Source organism: Phascolarctos cinereus, unplaced genomic scaffold (genome assembly GCF_003287225.1).
Source record: "Phascolarctos cinereus isolate Bilbo 61053 unplaced genomic scaffold, phaCin_HiC Scaffold_2;HRSCAF=192, whole genome shotgun sequence".
Classification (NCBI taxonomy): Eukaryota; Metazoa; Chordata; class Mammalia; order Diprotodontia; family Phascolarctidae; genus Phascolarctos; species Phascolarctos cinereus.
Window position 1 is genome coordinate 87,811,544 of NW_027555625.1, and position 22,215 is coordinate 87,833,758.

Here is a 22,215-nt window from a genome sequence, read left to right on the forward strand (position 1 = left end):
ATTTTAGTAATTGGAACAACTCAATTACTCCCTTTGACCACTATAGTTACCTTTTAAAAAAATACTGTTATCTTTATGTAGTGACCCATATTCCAAGCCCAAAGCATTTTACTTTCTTAACTACTACAAAAATAGAATCTCAGAGATTGAAGGGACTTATCAAGGTTATCAAGTTGCTCTTCCACAATTTGACATATTATGAAACTGAGCCCAAGAGAAAGTGAGTAAACCTACTCAGAGGTCCCTGGTTAGTTGTTAGCAGAGCCAGAGTGAGAATCCAGGTCTTTAGTTCTCTTTTGTATGTTTAATTTCATTTCTCCTTATTAAAGGAAGCAGAGGGTACTATAATAATACATTTAAAATGCTGGGAAACATATTAATTGGCTCTCCTGGAATTGTATGCAGCAAGTCAGTTTCTGAGTCAGGGCTAGAATCTGATAATCTTTGGTATTCTTCACAGGACTGTCCTATCCCAAATTACACTGTGAAGGATATCATTGATATTAGTTATAATAGATTACTATTGTTTCCTAAAAATGACAAGAAGAAGGGAATTTTGCTGAGGATTTTGATGTTAGGTAATAATCATTTATGGCCTTGAAGTTTCCCATGAACTTTTAAAACACTTATTGAAAGAAACTTTGTTGCTTTAACAGCAGACACTTTGTCCAGATATAGAAACAAAGTAACTTACAAGTTAAATTCCCCAATGAAGTTAGTTTAATGTTTTTCCTCGAATAGAAAGGAGCTATGCATCCTATACCTTTGAATATTGACCGGAGTTTTGTTGTCTCTTGATGTTGACTTTATTTTCATTGTTTCATTCATTTGTATATTTTCTTTTTTTTTGGGGGGGGAAGAGTGTTTTCATCACTCTGAGTTACATCTTTCCATGTTTTTCTGAATTCTTCATATTTATCATTCCTTACTACCCAGTAATATTCCATTACATTCACATACCATAATTTGCTGAACCAATTTTCAGTTCTTGGTCTCATTTTTTAGCCTTTAATTATCGCATACAATGCGATATATTGCTAGTAGTTGAAATCTCTGAGTCAAAGATTCAGTATCTTTTCTTGTGTTATTGAACCAACTTGTTGCTCCACTAGCAGAGAATTAGTAGGCTCTTCTTACTACTGCATACAATCCCTCCAGCAATGTTTTTCTGTCTTTAGCATCTGTGCCAGCTTAATAGATATGAGGCGATGCCTCAAGGTTGTTTACTTTTAACTTTTCTGATTAGAGATAGCTTTTAATATTTTTTCAGTTATTGATACATTATATCCCCTTTATTTTAAAATATTATGAATTTGACAAAAATCAACAAATGTGATCATTTCCATATATGAAGAACGGAAAATTTTTCTTACGAACTAGGAAAATCATTAACAAGCACCAACATTTCCATACACAAAAAGGCCAGAAAAATGGAGATTTTACATGAATACACTACATATAGCTTGTTCCTTTTAATATGCATTAAATCTAATGTTATTACCAGTTACCTTGCTTGTCTGTGACACCCCTCCTTTGAACTCTGCTTTTAAAATGTCTTGACGCTGTTATCTTTTCTCTATTCCTTTTTAAAATCACTGTTACCCCATTCTCTTCCAAAAATTTCCACCCTTCCTCTAATAAAAGACCTCCCTTGTAACAGAAATACAATGAAATAAAACAAGTTTATATTGTAATGATTATGTTTCAGAATGTATGTCCCTTCCTTTCTCTGCAGTTTATCACCTGTCCCACCCACAAAGGAGTATGAGACATGTTTCATCAGTAGTCTTCTGGACTTGTGATTGGTCATACCATTGATTAGAATTCTTAAGTTTTTAAAAGTTGTTTTCATTTACAAGGCTGTGGTCATTGTGTAAATAGTTCTTCTGGTTCTCTATACTTCACTCTGCATCAGTTCATACAAGTCTTCTCAGGTTCATCTGAATCTAACCTTTTCATCATTTCTTATGTTTTAATAATATTCTGTTACACTCGTATGCCATGATTTCTTCAGCCACTCTCCAGTTGATGGGGACCCCCCTTGTTCCCAAAGCTTTGTTATGATAAAAAATTGCTTCTATAAATACTTTTCTACATATGATTTTTTTTCCCATCTGTTTCCTTTTTTTTTTTCATCTCTTTGGGTATGTATTCCTAGTTAGTAGTATCTTTGGATCGAATGGAATGCATAATTTAATTGCTTTTTGGTATAATTCCAAATTGTTTTCATTAGTGGCTACTTTAATTCATAGCTCCACAAGCAGTGTGTCGGTGTACCTGCTCCCCAAACAATTTGTTTTTTGTCATCTTTGCCAGTCCATTGTGTGTGAGGTAGAACTTCAGTGTTCTTTTAATTTGCATTATTCTTATTTGTGATTTGGAACATTTTTTTCCCATATAGTTGTTGATAGCTTATATTTCTTCTTTTGAGAACGATGTATTTATAGCCTTTTGCCGTTTATCTATTGCAGAATGGCTAAATTCCCCATATTTCTTGATGTGTAAAAACTTTATCAGAAAAACTTGGTGCAAAGATTTCTTCCCTCCCCCATTGATTTCCTTCTAATTTTATCTGCATTAATTTTGTTTACATAAAAATTTAAAAATTTTATGTAATTGAAATTGCTCATTTTATTTCCTGCAATCTTTTCTATCTCTTGTTTATTCATGAATGCTTCTATATCCAAAGTTATGGAAAGTATAGCCTTCCCTGCTCCTCTTATTTATAAGACCCTTTGTACTTAGGCCATATGCTTATTTGAAATTTATTGTGATATGTGGTGTGAAATGTTGGTTTAAGCCTAATTTCAGTCAAAATACTTTCCAGTTTCCCCAATATTTTTTAAATTAAAATTTTTTTTGAAAAACCCTTTCTCTTCTCTTGCCCTTACTCCCACATTGAGGGAAAAAAAAGAAAAATAAAACCCTTTGTTGCAAGTATGTATAATCAAGGAAAACAGATTTCAACATTGGCCATGTGTGATAAATAAAAACCTAAGAGTTTATTGGTAATTAATAATCAATTTATTAATCAGTGTTAGCAGGCAGTTAACAAATTGATGGTCAGTGGTTTCTCCGTAACCAAAGATGCCAGGGAAGATTCTGAAATACCTTAAATCTGTTCTGAAAGGAATCTTCCCTGACAAGTGAAAATCAACCCTGAGTGGTAGACATTTAATGAGGAGGTAATTAAAAGCTCCTTGGCTTAATCATGAGACTTAGCAGCTTGAAGGCTTCTGAGCAGGGGAAGAAGCCATTTCCATCTTTGACCTCTCCAGCTAGTTTTCTCCTTCATGAACTGGGTTGCCCTGCTCCATAATGGAGGGCATCCATTTTCCCCAGGCAAAGGCTCACCCAGATTGGATTCTGTTTATGCTCTAAACAGAAGTTAGGTCTCCTAGTTGGGTGGGGTCCTGCCCACCCAGTTAACAAGCAAGTGCTTTAGGGGTTGGGAGCAAATCTCATAGTCAGCCATGCCCTTCAGAGACTGACCTTTTCAGGAGTTGGGTTTTAACCAAAATGAAAGCAAGTGGGTAGATCACAAATAAATAATTAGTTTTAAATATAATAGTATAATATTTTTCTTACATACACATATATGCACATGTATCACTTCCTGACAGAGAGGTGAAGGACTCAAGTACAAAATGAGACATATAAATGTGTGTGTGTGTGTGTGTGTGTGTGTGTGTGTGTGTGTGTGTATGTATGTGTGTATGTATCTCATTTTGTACTTGAGTCCTTCACCTCTCTGTTAGGAGGAGGGTAACATGTATCATCATGAGTGAGTCCTATGGAATTATTGCAGAGTTGTTTGTCTTTAACAGTAGAGTTGTTTAAATTGTTCTGGTTTCTACTCACTTCATTCTGGATCAGTTCATCCAAGTCTTTTCAGTTTTCTCTGAATTATCCCATCTCTCTTTTCTTATAGCACAATAGTATTCTATCACATTTACATGCCATTTTGTTCATCCATTCCCCAATTGCTGGGTACCCCTCAGTTTTTGATTTTTTGTCATTGCAGAAAGAATTCTTATAAATATTTTTGTGTATCTTTAGAGGTTGTTTTGTTTAGGGCTAATCTCTCCCTTAGTCAGCTCTCCCTCATGTCTTTTTTAAAATCTTCTCCCCTTTCTCTCCTGTTTCTTTGTTCAGTGAAATGTATTTCTGCAACAGTATGCTTTCCTCCTTTCTTTGACCAGTTCAGATGAGAGCAAAGTTCAAGTGTTACCTGCTCTAAAAACCTTCCTTCTTGTTTGTTTAGACTTCTGTTGTTCACCTTAATTATGAGATAAATTTCTGCATCTTTACTCCCCTGCCCCCAATGTATTCCTGTACTTTCCCTTTTTCTTTTAAAATCAAGGATTACAGAATCACCCCTGATGCTCTTTGTATAACTAGACTTTCTTTATATGACCCCTAATGATGATAGAGTTCAGAGGGGATGCATATAAACAGTCTTTGTTTAGTACCCTGTAACTGTTTATTCTTGTTTACATTTTTCGGGTTTCTGTTGATTACTATATTTGCACTTCTGAGTTTCTTGGTAGCTCTGGTTCTTTCATTTGTTTCAACTTATCTTATTTCATTAAAGTTCTATTGTCCTTCTCCTCCCCACTCCCCTAGGATTATACTCTTTCTGGGTAAGTTATTTTTGGTTATAAGCTTATATCCTTTGATTGCTAGAATATTTTCTGAACTCTTCACTTCTTTATAGTGGTGGCTGCTAAATTTTGTGTGATACTGACTGTGGCTCCTAGAGTTCTTTCTTTTCGGTCAGCTTGCAATATTTTTTTTCTCTTTTGGCTTGAAAAGTCTGGATTTGGTTATGTTTCTGGGAATTTTTATTTTATCAGGCAACTGGTAGATTCTTTGTTTTTACATTTTGCCCTCTGGTTCTAAGAGATCTGAGCTATTTTCTTTTAGATTTTTTGAAATATGTTGTGAAGGCTCCTTTTTGGTTTTGCTTTTCAGGTATATTAATGATTCTTAATTTTTTTCCCTCCTTGATCTGTTTTCCAGGTCAGTTGTTTTTGCTTTGAGATGCCTTATATTTTCTCTTAAAATTTTAAAGGCCTTTTTATTTTTGTTTTTGTATTTCTTTTTTCATGAAGTCATTATCTTCTTTGGTTGTTGTTCGTTCTTCATTCTTGAAGAGGATCATGGCATCAGGAAGGTGATGCCATGATGTACACGTGAATTGGATTTAAGGGAGGGAGGGCTGTGCAAAGTCACCAGCATCATTTTCTCCTCTGGATCCATCAGAGTGCAATAGAAAGATATAAATCAGGATGACTGGAGATGAGGTGACCAGGGAGTTAGAGTTGGAATGGAGGGAGGAGGGGGTGAGGATAGGAGAGAGGAAGGGGCTGTCAAGCTCCCCTGGCTCAGAATGGAATGGAATTGACTGGAATGTGTCATTGTGGGACTGGGTCAGGGGCAAGAAGTAAAAATCTTTCACAGATTCCAGAGCTCTAGGGGTTGGAAACTGACTTCATGGTGGAGAAAACTATGAATTTTATTGTAATAATTAAAAAAATACATTGGTGATTCAGGGCACAATATAATTTGGCAATTTTTGGAATTAATTTATTAATTGACTTACCTGTGGGTCAGGGTTGGAAAAAACTTTGGTCTGATCTAGGGTAGGATTAGCAAACTTTTAAATGAAATGTTCCCAAATGGTCATTTTTTTTCCCTTTTGGCATATTAGGCTGGGTAAAAGTAAGAGAGAGGGAGGTTGAAGTGCTGGGACTTTTAGACAAATGGAGGAGCCATATTGGCTTCAGGAGCTGTAGCCTGCAACTTTATTGTTGTAAGAGTTTATGCATAGTGTTCATTGGTGATGGTCCTAGTAGGGCTTCACTGCAGTCATTGACCTCCATGCCAAAGAAAATTATTTATTCTATTTCTCTTTAGCTTTCCTTGTATTATTTTTTTTTGTATTTATAGATAGTCACACTTTTAATTTCTCACAGTATCTTCACAGAAAATACTTCAAGATGTTTTAGGTAACAAGATGAAAATTTAAGAGTTCCAAGAAGAATTTAGATAAATTTGTGATTGGATCTCTGCTGATCAGTCTGTGCTATATCCATGAGCTTTTGAGTATGGCATCAGAGGCAGAATTGCAGGCTCTTACTGTGACCAGTTATGGTATTTCTTAGGTTTTCTTTGTCTTATTTTCTACTACCTTACCTCCCCTGTTCTATTTTGACATTAAAGTCTTTGTATTATAATTATGATTGGATTTTCTTTTTCCTGATAAAGTACTCAGTAAGTTTCAGACATGATTTTGAATTACAAAAATTTGAAGAAGTTTAATAGTTGAATGTTTGGTTTTTAGGGATCTTAAAAGAAATGCTAATATTTTTGAGATGTCTGTTTTATATCCTTGAATCATTTGATTTTTACAAAGTACACATTGATTTTATAATTTATATATAGGAACTATCTAAATTATAAAGCTTTTTTTATGTTGTTTTCCCATTTTCTGCTTTTGAATAAGATTAGTCTCATGTATCTTCCCTATATTCTTTTGAAAATGTAATAGTTATTGGAATTATAGAACCAAGCAATGTAAGTGGGTCTAAAATGGGAGCTGGCCACAGTTCTGAATTGTAAACTAATTTAAATTTAAAGTGGAATTTTAACAAGATGTCAAAACAGGCAGAGAAAAGCCAATCTGCATAACTGAAATCTTGAGTAAGAACATGAAGAGCTATTATGTTTTTAAAGCTTTATTAAATAATTGGAAGAGGTGTTATACCAGAAAACTTACAAGACTTAAACTTAATTTTTATCATAAACTTGTCAACAAAACCCAGTAACAAATAAATAAAGCAACAGACCAAATCTTAACCCAGACCCTTAGCTTCCAAAGAAGCAAAATTCACACTTAGTAAGAAACAACCAAGAAAATGCTTTTTTATTCTTCTCAAGGCTGCCTTAGGCTTAGCAACCTTTGGTTATTTTCCTTCCTTTTTTATTTTGTTCTTTTATATAGTTTTAACCGTTGTTTTCTTGGTTCTGTTGTTTTTGTCTGTAGCACCTTGTATAAGTTTTTCTCTATTTCCTTGTTTTTTTTTAAGCACTACAGTATTCTGTCATGTTGATTGTTGGACACAGGTTGTTTATAGTTAATAGAGGGATAAAACAGCTATGACCTACACATTTATCATTTTTGAAAAATGTAGTAATAATTGACATATAATATTTTTCAGGGTGGAAAGGTGTTTTTTGTATTTTATCTCATGAGCCTCACAACAACTCTGTGGCTAAAAAGGGCCAAGGGTATTGTGATTTTAGAAAAAGAACAAACCAAAACAGAAATATCATCTTGGATAACCTTTTGGCCTTTTTTAGCTTGGCTAATGTTTAGCTTACTAAAAACTATGCCTACTATGTGCCAGTTTGGTTTGTTTAAAATTTAGTTTTTGCTCTCATAGAATTTAAACAGAGGGATAAAACAGCTATAACATACACATGTTATATTGTTTTTGAAATATAGTAATAATTGACATGTACATAATATTTTTTGTGGTTGAAAGGTGCTTTTTGTATTTTATCTCATGAGTTTCACAACAACTCTGTGAAGAAATACAGATATTCTTATTCCCCTTTTACAGATGAGGAAGCTGAGGCCAGACATATTAATGATTTGCCTATGATTAGATAACCTGCAAATGTTAGAGTAGGGATTTGAACCCAAGGCTTTCTTTCTATTTTTTAAATAAAGTTATTTTTAGTTTTCAGCATTCATTTTTATAAGATTTTGAGTTCTAAATTTTCACTCTTCTTCCCTTTCCCCCTCCCCAGGATGGTAGGCAATCTGATATAGGCTATATGTGTACAATTATATTACATATATTTCCATAGTAATTATCTTGTGAAAGAAGAATCAGAACAAAAGGGAAAAACCATGAGAAAAGAAAAAAAAGAGATAAAATAGTATGTTCCATCTGCATTCAGACTCCATGGTTCTTTCTCTGGATGTGGATAGCATTTTCTGAACCCAAGTCTTTCTGAACCTAATTCAGATATTCTGTGTGTTATTCCATGCAATCTCTCTAAAACAAAATGCATTATTAGGTATGAGAAATTTGTTACCATTTGTGGTTTTGGAGGAGGATTTATCAAGCATCAGACTAGTGGCATATGAGTTGGGTAGGAATTTCATAGGATTAAGTACTGGAAGGGCACTTAGAGGATATCTAGTCTAATATCTGATCTAATAAAAAACCCACAGTGATCATTTGGAGCCTTTTTGATATGTACACTTCCCATCAAAAAACAAATTTCCTATAAAGTATATTATAAGAAAATATGAGTAAAACTGTCTAATAGTGGATTGCAACTGATAGTTGATATCATTTTATACTTTTGTAGTTTTCTAGTTGTTAACATAAAGGATGTCTTTGCTTTCCCTTTATTAATATGGTACCAATATTATCCATTTCATTTGACTTGAGTTTTACTGCTTTTCAGTATTGTAGTTGTAGTGTTTGTTCTTTTGGCTCTTGTTTCTATACTCTAATACTTAATAGAAGTCTTCTCAGGTTTCTCTGAATTCTTCAGATACTGTATGCAGAAATACATTTTACTAAGTAGGGAAACAGAAGGGAAAAGAGAGAAGAGAGAAAGGAAAATAAGAGGGAAGATCAGTTAAGGGAGAAATAAGTCCTAAGCAAAAGAAATATTTATAGCAGCTCTTTTTTGCAATGGCAAAGAAGTGGAAACTGAGGGGAGTGCCTGTTGGGGATTAGATGAACCAGTTATGATATATATAAATGTGATAGAATCCTATTGTGCTGTAAGAAATGATGAAGGGGATATTTCAGAGAAACCTGAGAATACTCATATGAACTGATCCAGAGTGGAGTGAGCAGAAGGAGGAGAACAATTTATACAGTGACAGTAATTTAATAAAGACAAATGGCTTTGAAACTTTGATCAACATAATGGTCAAACACACGTGATCCTATAGGTACTATCATGAAATACACTGCCTCCCTCCTGATAAGGGGTGTATGATTTAGTGTAGAATGAAAAATTTATTTTTTTTACATAATGCTGAATATGAGAATTTGTTTGCTTTGTTTGTAACAGGGGTTTTGTTTTTGCTTATTTCTTAGTAAAAGGAAGAGGTCCTTGACTTCCACCCTTTGAAGGGGTTTGGATATAGGTGATGAGCTAGGTTTTGAGGAGTGGAATTGGAACATTTGTGGAGTTTAGTTTGGATGGTCTTAATGTTTTATAAAATAGGGGATAGATTATTTGCTTTAAGTGTTGGTAAGTGGTTGAATGTTTGAAGAGATAATAAAAGCCACAATCAAAATACTGCTTTAACATTTACAGAGTGCCATACCTATGTTATTTCATTTGATCTTCACATCAACCCTTTGAGGTAGATGGGGGAAAGGGAAGTCATCAGCATCTGTCATTTTCTTAGGGTAAGGAAATCCCAGAAGAGGAAACTCCTTCTACCAGTGTAGGCCAGCACCTTCTCTACAATATATAGTCTTACAGAGTTGCCAAAAGTATTGAGGATCATAACCAGTATGTTTGAGTCAGGATTTGAACCCTGGTCTTCCATTACATGACACCCCCTTCAATGTGCCCTGCTATTTCTCTCCTACTTCTCATCCTACATCACTCTGATGCCCTCCTTTATTAATATCTCCTATTTCACCTCTGGCTCACGTGAAGAAGTGGCCCACCTATATGCCAAGACAAACCTTACTACGTGAGCATGTCAATGCTTGTCATGTCAATCTCCACTTTACACCTACAGTTTTTCATGGTTTGAACTTCATGGAACAACATTCCCTCCCAAGATAAGCTGATCACTTGAATTTCATCATCATGCTGTTAACTCAGTCTTGGATACTCAACACTGTTTTAACTTCCCTTAGCCTCCTTTCCACTATGATTGGAGAGCTGGAGGTTGGAGCACTAAACTCCTTCCAAAGCTTTCTTTTATGGAGGACAGAGTTTGAACTTTCCAGCTCACTCTTCACTTTTCTATCTACAGCTGTGCTTGGTTTGAACTACATGGAACAAGATGCCTCTGCACCAGGAACCCGATGGTATTCCCCCCATCTTTCCAGCTTCCTTTTGGGAGTTATTCTTCCTTTGTTAGATTGGAAGTTCCTTGAGGGCGGGGACTATCCTTTTCTTTTTTGTATCCCCAGAGCTTAATACAGTGTGTGGCATGTAGTAGGTGCTTAATTATTGCTTATTGAATTATGTCTTCTCCAATAGATTGAACTATCTGTCATCCTCACTCATTGATCTTCAACCTCTCTTGTCTGCTGTTTAATTCTTTGCTGCCTACAAACATGCCTATGTGTTCCCCAATCTTTAAAAGGTGATAAATAAAAATGGAGTCATCTTTGCTAATTTGTGTGTGAGGTAGAATTGTAGAGATTTTAAAATTTGCATATTTCTCTTATTAGCAAGGTGGAACATTTTAAATGTATTATTTTTTTGTAGCTTGCATTTCTTATTTTGAGAATTGCTTTTTAATATCCTTTTATCATTAATCTATCAGCAAATGGTTTTTATTTTTATATATTTAAATCGTTATGTCACGTATCTGTTTGCTTGTATGTATCTGTGGTGCTAGACTTTAACAGAGGAATTTGCTCCAAATTTTTCCCCCAGTTAACTTTCCATTCTAATTTTAACTGCATTGATTTTGTTTATGCAAAAATTTTACAATTTCATGTAATCAAAAATTTCTATTTTATTTTCTGTGATCTTTCTATTCATTATTGGGTCAAGAATGCGTTCCATATCTATTCCTTCCATGTTCCCTAATTTATTTATGTTGTGAGCTTTTAAAATTTAGGCATTGTGTCCACTTGGAGCTTATCATTGTGAGTGGTTCAGGATGCTGGTCTTAACCTAATTTCTGCCAGTAATCTTTCCTATTTTCTTAGCAGTTTTTGTTGAATACTAGGTTCTTATTTATACTGCTTAAAGGTTACATATATATGATTTTGGGGGGTTTTACAAGATAACATTTTTATCCTTACTAATTTCTGTTTAAGGTTTACAACACAAGTTTAAATGAAAACTTAAATAAAATTTAGCTACTCTTTTGTTTATTGTGTAGATAAAGCCACAGCCTTTGCTATACTGAACAAAGAAAACTGTCTTTTTATTTGCTGCTTACAACCATTATGTTGCTGTTGTGAATCCATACAACACTGAGGTTGAATTGTCTTACTGTACCTGCAATCCATCAGATTCTGTTGAGTGGTAAAAGGCATAATTATTTTCATGCATTTTGTAGGTAATAATAGTACCTGTGCATGAAGAACTTCTTCCTGGAGAGGAGACCCTTTTATAAAGTGCTGCATTTCTCTTTGAGTAGTGGTGCATTAAAAAGAACATTGAATCTGTTGAAATTCCTTGTTTTTTCTTTTAGTCAGGTGGCTCCTTTCTATGAGAGTTTCTAAATCAATTTCATAGCCTCATTTTCAGATTATAGTGACAAAGTTTCAGATAGAATGCAGTCTCAAGTTATGAAGGCCATTTATTATCTCTACACAATTTAAGAGTTATTTTAATTAGTTAACATAGCTTAATCAAACTCGCTGCTTCTTTCTGAATTGTTTTCTGAAATAGAAATGTATTACCATGGGAAGCAATCTCTGGATGTGTATTCAATGTATTTAATTTCTACTGATTCATATCATAGACCAGAAAATTAATAGTTCTTCTTGTCTTTCCCCATATCTGTATAAAATTTACCCACTCTTCAAGGATTAACCTCTAATTCCACTTTCTCCGTGAAATCTTCAATACAATTTAAATTCTTACAGAACTCATACAAAATCACAGGGTATTTCAGAGTGGAGGAGAGTTCAGCAGGCATCACATATATGAATTGGATGCCTTCCAAAACATAACTCCCAAAATGGTTTTCTAGTTTTTCTGTCAAGACTTCTGGTGAGAAGGAAGCCCACTTGAGGCAGCCCATTTTGTTTTCTAATACTGCTGATTTTTAGGAAATCAGCCTATATCAAGCCTCAACTATTGTGCCTAATTCTGTCCTTTCTGTACTATGTAAATGAACAGAACAAATATGTTTCTTTTCCACTTTGTACAACCCTTCAATTATTTGAAAGCATATATCATGTCCACCTGTATCCTCTCTTTTTTAGGTTAATGAATCCCCAGTTTCTCCACTCCTCACTTAGCATGTACTGGCAGTCCTACTATGTTCAACTTCAAGCTTATGTTTCCTAAGGTATCATGCCAGGAAATAAACAAATGTTACAAATGTCATCTGATCAGAGCAAGTACAGTGGAACTTATTTTTTGAAGCTAAAGACTCTCAATGCCAAGAACATGTTATATTTCTTGGCAAATACACCACAGTGTTGACTTGTTGAGGTTAATGTGGGCTAAAACTCCTATGTCTTTATCAGAGAAATTATTGTCTAACCATGTCTGACCTTTTCTTATACTGGTAAATTTATTTTTTTTTTGTCAGCTTACTTTTATAAGACTTTATCTTTATCCTTATTAAATTTGATCTCAGTAGAATCTGCCCTCTGTTCCAGGTTGCCAAGATCTTTTTATGTCCTGACTCCTTTATTCAGTGTACTAACTGACCCTCAGGTTGATGGGATTTGGAATTTGAAATTATATTTTTAAAGCAATGAAAATGTCCATACCTTTTGACTCAGAGATCTGACTGCTAGGCATTTATCCCTAAGAGATCAAAAACAGAGAAGAGTCCAATATATGCCAAATTGTTTGTTTGTAGTAGCTCTTATGTAAACAAAGAACTGGGGGAAAAAAAGATGACCATTGATTAGGGAAGGGTGAAACAAATTGTGTACATAAATGTAATGGAATATTACTGGTGCTATAAGAAAGAAATAATATGAAGAATTCAGAGAAGTGTGGGAAGAATTATGAACTGATGAAAAGGGAGATAAAGAGAACAGGAAAGTAGTATACACAAGGACTCTGACTATGTAAGTGAACAGAAGAACAGAAACAAAAATGAAACTGAATGCTGTATATTTATAATTGCCGAACAGAAAGTTTTAACCCAAGTCCTTTGATTTAAGTTTAACAATTCTTGCTATGATACTAGAATGTTTAAAGTGTTGTGATACCGTTATCATTCTTCAGGACCTTTCACCTGTGAAAGTTGCTCAACAAACATATGTTGTTCCTCTAGGCTAGGTGACTTTAACTCATCAAGGGTAGCTAAATACACTCTTGCTATTTCCTTACTTATTGTGGCAGTCTCCTTACTCTTTGCCATGTTTTCTGGCTGTTGTTGTTGTTGTTGTTGTTTTCAGTCTAAAGATCCCTTTTCTTGATAGAGAAAACAGAAGGGTAATAAGACTTGAGCATCTCTGACTTCTGTCAGTTTTATCATTGTCCCACCCACCTATTTCATATTTCATCTTCCTCTTTTTCCTTTTATAACTTAAAAAAAATCCCCACAAACTTTTTTCCTCAGCTTTCCTTCCAAGCCTTACCTCATTCTCAGTTTTAGAACTTCTAGCAGTATCATAAACATTATTGTATTTATACTTTGTTTTCTGCCTTTGCTTTTATCTTCTGTACTTGTCTTTTATATATCTGAAGTTGGTTGGTGAGTTCCTATGCATCCACATCCATCTAATCACATAATTCCTTTTTGCCTCTCCTTTTGGAATTCTTTCTCTTTGTTTCTTCAGAATTTCAGTTTTGAGAAGTTCCCACTTTGTCTGAGCTGGTATCTTTTGTAGAATTTTATTCCATGGAATCTTATCTATGGATCTGAACTCGATTAGTATTTTGTTCTACATTATGTGTGTATAGCTCTGTGATCTTTAAGGAGATTATGTTTCTGAATATTGAAGACTACATTTTTTTTGTACCTCATATAAAGGAGGACACAGAAGAGGTACTCAAAATTGTTCAATTGAATTATTCTTTTGTTGTGTTGCTTATTTAGAAACGATTCTGTAATATTAGGACATTTGGAATCACAGAATTTTTTGAGTTGGGAGGGATTTTAAAGATCATTAGTCCAAATGGTCTTATCATATAGCTGAAGGAACTGAGGCCCAAGGTGGTCAATAACTTGCCTCAACTCACACAGCTAGCTTGTGGAGTATTTGGTGCTAGAAACCAGATTTGCTGTTCTAATTGTGAGACCATACTCTCATAGGAGAACAGAATTATTGCCCAATTTGTAGACTGCTGAGCTTTTTTGTTTAAAAAAATATTATTTCAATCAGAAAGATAGTTTTCTTTTTTATAATGTTAATTTACAATAATGAGAAACATGTAATTTTGTATAGTAGTGCAGAAAAGCTTAGATTCTTTTTCTTTTCTTTTTTTTTTTAAGCAGTCAATCAAGCGTAATCTCCCAGGGTACTCTTCTGGCCACTCTTGAATAAAGAGATGCTGTGGCTTGAAATTTTTACACTAGATTTTGCCATATTTTGTGTATGACATTTGATGTATCTATTTCTGAAAGCTTTACTGATTGATTGACTTGAACAAGTGGAAAATAATTTTCTTAAAAACCATTGTGACTCAAATCATCATCCCTATAGCTTGAATATAGATCTTGAAAAGTTATTTTGTGTGTTATTTGCCTACATATCTGATACTGCCTAGTATTTTGTTTTACTGATTTCTTTTTTTTTAATGTCACAGTCATTTCCTAATGTACCTTTTCTGTTCTCTAGCCTTTTCTGGTGACAAAGACAAAAAACAGTTAAGAACTTGAGGTAACAGTGACCATGGCTGATAGCAGTACTGTCAAACTTAAATAAAAATGAATCCTGGTGTCCTACATATCCACTTAGAAAACCACAAATTAACGTATTGTCTAAATTATATTGTATTTTTATTTTGTTAAACATTTCCTAGTTACATATTTTATTTTATATTTTTAAAATTATTTTTATTTTTATTTTTTTAAATATAAATTTATTTATTTTTAGTTTTCAACATTCACTTCCACAAGTTTTTGAGTTCCAAATTTCTCCCCCTCCCCCCACCCCAAGATGGCATGCATTCTGAATACCCCTTCCCCTAGTCTATCCTCTTTCCCTTTCTCTTATCCCCTTCGCCTTCTATTTTCCTGTAGAGCAGGATAGAGTTCTGAACCCCATTTCCTGTATTTCTTATTTCCCAGTTGCATGTGAAAACATTTTTTTTAAAACATGTGTTTTTAAAAGTGTGAGTTCTAAATTTTCTCCCTTCCTCCCTCCCCACCCACCCTCATTGAAAAGGCAAGAAACTCAATATAGGTTGTACATGTGCAGTTATGCAGAACACTTCCATAGTAGACATGTTGCGAAAAACTAACTCTGTTTCCCTTAATCCTATCCTGCCTTCCTATTTATTCTCTTCTTTCTTTTGACCCTGTACCTCCTTAGAAATATTTGCTTCTGATTACCGTCTTTCCCAATCTGCCCTCCTCTCTATCACCCCCTGCTCTCTTGTCCCTTTCTCCCCCTGTTTTCCTGTAGGGTAAGACAGATTTCCATACCCAATTGAATGTGTATGTTATTCTCTCCTTAAGCCAAATCCTATGAGAATAAGATTCCCTCATTCCCTCTTACCTTCCCCTGTTTCCCCTTCACTGTGAGAGACTTTTCTTTTCTGTTTTTTTTGTGTGAGATAATTTACCCCATTCTGCCTCTCCCTTTCTTCTCCGAGTATCATCCTCTCTCATCCCTTAATTTTATTCTCCAGATATGACCCCTTCATCTTCAACTCACCCTGTGCCCTCTATCTATCCATCTATACATACATAGAATTTTTTCCTTCAACTACCCTAATACTGACAAAGTTCTCATGAGTTACAAATATCATCTTTCCATGCAGGAATGTAAGCAGTTCAATCTTAATAAGTCTCTTATGATTTCTCTTTCCTGTTTACCTCTTCATGTTCCACTTGAGTCCTGTATTTGAAAGTCAAATTTTCTGTTTAGCTCTGGTCTTTTCATCAGGAATGCTTGAAAGTCCTCTATTTCACTGAATGACCATTTTTTCCCCTGAAGGATTATACTCAGTTTTGCTGGGTAGGTGATTTCTTGGTTGTAATCCTATCTCCTTTGCCCTCCGGAATATTATATTCCATGCCCTGTGGTCCTTTAATGTAGAAGCTGCTAAATCTTGTGTTATCCTGATTGTGTTTCCACAGTACTTGAATTGTTTCCTTCTGGCAGCTTGTAAGATTTTCTCCTTGACCTGGGAACTCTGGAATTTGGCTATAATATTCCTAGGAGTTTTCCTTTGGGGATCTCTTTCAAGAGGAGATCTGTGGATTCTTTCCATTTCTATTTTGCCCTCCGGTTCTACTATATCAGGGCAGTTTTCCTTGATAATTTCTTGAAAGATGATGTCTAGGCTCTTTTTTTGATCATGGCTTTCAGGTAGTCCAACAATTTTTAAATTCTCTCTCCTGGATCTGTTTTCCAGGTCAGTTGTTTTTCCAATGAGATATTTCACATTGTTTTCTAATTTTTCATTCTTTTGGATTTGTTTTACAGTGTCTTGATTTCTCATAAAGTCACTGTCTTCCAATTGCTCTATCCTAATTTTTAAGGAAGTATTTTCTTCAGTAATCTTTTGGACTTCCTTTTCCATTTGGCCAATTTTTCTTTTTAGGGCATTTTTCTCCTCATTGGCTTTTTGGACCTCTTTTGCCATTTGGGTTAGGCTATTTTTTAAGGTGTTATTTTCTTCAGTATTTTTTGGGTCTCCTTTAGCAAGCTGTTGACTTGTTTTTCATGATTTTCTTGCATCACTCTCATTTCTCTTCCAGTTTTTCCTCTACTTCCTTAACTTGCTTCTCAAAATCCCTTTTTGAGCTCTTCCAAGGCCTGGGACTGATTCGTATTTTTCTTGGAGGCTTTGGATGTAGGAGCTTTGATTTTGTTGTGTTCTTCTGGTTGTATATTTTGATCTTCTTTTTCACCAAAGTAAGATAATATAGTCTGACTCTTTTTGCTCTGCTTGCTCATGATCCCAGCCAATTACTTGAGTTTTAAACTCTTTGTTAAGGTAAGAGTCTGCTTCCAATGTGGAGAGTGTACTGTCCCAAGCTTCAGGGGTTTGTACAGCTGTTTTCAGAGATACTTGTAGGGACCTGTAAATTTTCAGTTCTTCCAAGGTGGTATGATAAGGGGCGAGGTGTTTACTCCTTTCCTGGCCTGTGACCACAAGTATTCCTTTCTGTCCTGTAACTGTGAGGAGGGGTTCCTCTCACAGCCACTACAAGCTCCACCACACCAGCGCTCCTCCTCACCCCAGCACTGCCGCCCAGAACTGTGACCCAGATCTACATCTGGGCAAAGCAAGAGATTCCTGCCCCAGCACTGGCAAAGAGATCCCTGCAGTCCCTCTCTGATCAGCCACTGGATTCCCCCTCAGTCTGTGGGCTGGAAGCTTGGGAAGCAGCTCCCCCCCCCAGGGCCACGCTTTTGGGGAATGGAGCTGAAACCCTGCCTTCCTCTCTGAGCACCAACAGAAACAGACTTTTCCCACTGACCTTCTAAGTTGTCTTTGGCAATCGTGGATTGAGGAGTCTGGAAACCTCCACAGCTGCCCGTGATTCAGTCCTCAGAGGCCTGCTGCATGTTTGCTGTGGCCTGCATGGCCTTGCTGCTCTGCGCTCCCAGCCTGGCACGATACACCTTTCTGATCAATCATCCAGGTTGTCTTGGTCTGGAAATTTGTTTCACTCTGTCTTTTTGTGGGTTCTGCTTCTTCAGAATTTGTTTAGAGCTATTTTTTGTGAGTATTTGGAGGGGTTTGGAGGAGAGCTCAAGCAAGTCACTGCTTTCCGCCATCTTGGCTCCCCCCCCCGTTACATATTTTAAGAAAAACAAGTTTATTCATTTATTTTTAGTTTTCAACATTTATTCCCGTAAGATTTTGAGTTCTAAATTTTCTCTCCCTCCCTCCCTTAACCCCACTCCATTACGGCATGCAATCTGATACAGGCTCAACATATGCATTCATATTAAACCTATTTTCCCATTAGTCATGTTGTAAAGAAGAATTAGAACCAATGGGAGAAACCATGAGAAAGAAGAAACAAAAAGAGAGAGCAAATAGTATGCTTTGATCTGCATTCAGACTCAATAGTTCTCTTTCTGGATGTGGACAGCATTTTCCATCTTGGGTCTTTTTGAGTTGTCTTAGATCCTTGCATTGGTAAGAAGAGCTAAGTCACAAGAAAAATGTTATGAAGGACAAGATTCCACAACTGCTTGTCTATGTGATGGAGAAAAGGAGTAAGAAGTCAAAGGTGACACCAGGGTTGGGAACCTGGGAACTTGTTTGATTGGAAGGTTTTTGTATGGTCTTAATAGAAACAGAGAAGTTTGGAAGGGGCAAGTGTTTTGGGTACAAGCTAATGAGTTTTGTTTTTGATAAGTTGAGGTTGAGATGCCCTTGGGACATCTAGTTCAGAAAATCTAATAGGCAATAGGTGATGGAACTGGAGCTCAGGGAAGAGACTAGGATTGGGTATATAGATTTGGGAATCATTTGCATCTAGATAATTTTGCCTAAGGGGCTGGTGAAGTTACCAAATGAGAGAATGTAGAGCAAGGGTTCTAAAACTATTTTTGTGCCATAAATGCCTTTGTCAGTCTGCTGAAATCTATAGATCTCTCCTTGGGTATTTTAAATCAATTGAAGGAAACTTCAGTTAGAAGTTATTGAAAATAAAGTTAAGATTCCCACCTCTTATCCAGGTTAATGGATCCCCCCCTGACATCTGCCCTTAAATCCATCCAAGGACTGTTGGAGGTCTGTGGACCCCAAGTTAAGAATTCCTGGTCTAGAGGCATGATGTTACATTGACCTTGAGGAAAGAAGGTTTGGAATAGCCATTATGAGGAGTGTGAGAAAGACTTAACCAGCAAAGAATAAATTGATTATTCAGCTGCAGTGAGTTGCCCAACTGAGAATTTGACAATGTAAATTTATATTGAACTTGTTCGTCTGTGTTGTATGACTTCTATCATCATTATTCTCTGTTGTGTAACTTTCATTATCATTTTTCAGCTGGAGAATGAAGATGGTGGGTAACTCCAGATTGGTATTTGGCAAGGTCAGATTCAATCCAATAAACATTTGTTAAGCACCTATCATGTGCCAAGCACTGTACTAAGTGCTGGGGGTACAGTTAGTAAAAAGAAAGATAGTTTCTGTCCTCAAGGAGTTTACCATTTAATGGAGGAGACTGCACACAAAAGGAAACAGGAAAGAGGAGAGGGGAACCAGGAGGTACCTCTTGTGAGAGTATCTTGTTCTATGGAGTTGAAACCAGGCAGAGCAGCAGATGCAGAGTGAAGTGAACCAAAAGTCCAGTTTCTGCCCTCTATAAAGAAAGATATTGGGAGGTGTTTGGTAGTCTGCACTCCAGGCCTTCAATTAGAGGGGGAGAGGAGGCTGAGAGAGGTATTGTCAGTCAAGGTTTGAGATAGAAATGTGGCATGAGGCTAGAGGTGATTAGTTTAACCTGGGAGGAGTGGCTTGTACCATGGAATTGAAACCAGACAGGGCAGCAGGTGTAGAATGGAGTCTTAAGTGTTGGTAGGGCAAAGGAGTAAAGGACTAGGGGATAAGGGTAGAGTTGAATTGGTTATAAGGACAACACAGAGAAGAGGGAAAGAGTGAAGGGGAGCAGCCAAGTGGTACAATGGATAGAGCCCTGATCTTGGAGTTAGGAAGACCTGAGTTCAAATCCAACCTCAGACATTTAGCACTTGATAGCTGTGTGACCTTGGGCAAATTGCTTAACCCAGATTGCCTCACCAAAAAGCAAAAAAAAAAATTAAAAAATAAAAAGAATGAAGTTCAGAGATTGGTGAAATGACCAGAGGTTATGGTGAGAACAAATCAATTTAGGAGGAGTGAAGCAGAGAGGGAGGTGGAAGGTTAGGGAATTGATCAGCAAGATGAATTGGTAGTAGGATAGTTATGAGTGACGGTGAGATAAAAGATTATGACTACCCTACCATGTTACTGAGGTGGCAGAGTTGGTTAATTCTGAAACCAAGAAGAGAAAGGAGATTAAGGCAGGTTTTAGGGTTTGATGAATATTTGATCACCTAAACCTTATGACTATAAACAAACACATATTTGGTATTATTTTATTTGCCCATTCTCACCATAGCAGGGGATGATGCAGAGTCCAAAGACACTCTGCATGTAAAATATACACTTTGTTCTAGGTTCATCCTGGTGTCTGAAGTTCTTTTCCTAGAAGTAGTCAAGTCATTGGGCAGCTGGGTGGCACAGTGTATAGAGCATTGGGCTTGGAATCAGGAAGACTCATCTTCATGAGTTCAAACGTACCCTCAGACACTTACTAGCTGTGTGACCCTGGGCAAGTCACTTAACCCACTTTGCCTCAGTCCTCATCTGTGAAATGAACTGAAGAAGGAAAGGGTAAGCCATTCCAGTATTTTTTGCTAAGAAAACTCCAGTTGAGGTCATGAAGAGTTGGACATGATTGAAACGAGTGAACAATGACAAAGTCAAGCCTTTAAGAGGCTCAGCACTTGATATTTGGGTTCTGGAATGGGTGGTACTTTGATTATGGAAGATAGAAATAGGTTTACCTATACAATAGGATTCTGGAGGGAGACTTCCAAATGGAATCATTGAGTGTTCATTAGTATGGAAGATTGTAGTCTTACTGTGGTGACAATGGGCATCTTCCAAGCAAGGCAGTAGTGGTTTTCACCTTCCTGAGTGGTTCTTGGGAATGTAGGACTACAAAATTTTTGCAATGAAGTTAGCAAAGAGTTTAGCCCTGGAAACAAAATATCCCACAGCAATTAATTTCCCATGTATGTGTTTGTGTGAGGGGGTGGGGGTGGTGTTCAAACTCAATTTCTGAGTGAGGGCTAAGTCTGGGACACCAGCTCTGACCAGTTGCTTCCAGCGCCAGCACTTTCTCTGGCTTACCATCTCTAGCCTTGGCCCTAGCCCAGACAAATGTGCTTATATATAGGTAGGACTAAAGAAATGAAGAAAATTATGAAATTAAATGTTGGATGTTTTTTTCACTTTCTTTTTCTTTCTTTTTTTTTGCAACATGACTAATATGGAAATATGTTTTGAAATAAAATACTTCACATGCATAGTTGATATCATGTTGCTTTCTCAATGGATTGGGGAGAGACTGGAGAGGGGAAGGGACTGGGAGAGAGGGAAAGAATTTGGAATTCAAAATTTTAAAAAAGAAATGTTTAAATAAAGTATAATTATTTTAAGAATGCTGGAATGTTTAGAAATATTCAAGTTGTTAATATGTAGAGAAGTTTAATGTTTGTCATAGTCTTGTCTAATGGCATCTTTCTCTTATACTTTTGTAGAAGAGATTGAAGAAGAATCTGAAACTTCAGTAGATGCTGATTTGACAGATAAACAGAAACATCAGTTGAAACATAGAGAACTATTTTTGTCACGTCAGTATGAATCTCTTCCTGCAACACATATCAGGTAAGACTTTTGTGGAAATTATTTGGAGCTAGTAATAATGTCACAAAATGTCTGCTGTGTTGTCTGAGAAAGTCATAAGAGTCCTAGAACCCTTTAGCAGGGAGGCTCTTTGAAAAGTCCTTTGGTCCATGCCCCTGTTGTCATATAGTTGAATGCCTAAACTATTCGTGGCAGATGGTTATTCTCTTTTGAGTATCTCAAGAATAACCTTCATCCTTTAAATCCTTATTTTGAACTTAATAAATACCAAATAAAATGGGCATTTCTGTATACTGAAAACAGAACAAGAAGATTGTACATAAACCTGCAGATTTCTATTATGTACGTCTTAGTTTTCTTTTAAAATATGAAATAAATTGAAATTGTATTTTTCAAAGCACTACTGATTATTTGTAATTTTCATTTTTTGTTCTCTTCTGTATAGTTATTTAAAACTTTTTTAGGGCCAGATAGGTGGCGCAGTGGATAGAGCACCGACCCTGGATTCAGGAGGACCTGAGTTCAAATCTGGCCTCAGACACATTACACTTACTAGCTGTGTGACTCTGGGCAAGTCACTTAACCCCATTGCCTAGCCTAAAAAAAAAAAAGTAATCTAATCATTGTTCTTCTTTATGGCTTTGGTTTAAAATTTTTTTAAAATTAAATTTTTTTCTACTAACAAAAATCTACCTTCTGTCCTTCCCATTTCCTCTTCCTCCCATTAAAAAA

At 35.9% G+C, this 22,215-nt stretch overlaps 1 protein-coding gene across 5 annotated transcripts in view; it reads left to right on the forward strand.

The window, feature by feature from the left end:
* The window catches only part of MTA3 (metastasis associated 1 family member 3), a 202,827-nt gene that overhangs the window by 33,917 nt on the left and 146,695 nt on the right, over positions 1-22,215 (forward strand). For all 5 annotated transcript variants that reach the window (XM_078149493.1, XM_078149495.1, XM_078149492.1 and 2 more), the window contains exon 4: positions 21,378-21,504. In XM_078149493.1, the coding sequence (XP_078005619.1) occupies positions 21,378-21,504 (127 nt within the window). The remainder of the gene's footprint in view (positions 1-21,377; positions 21,505-22,215) is intronic.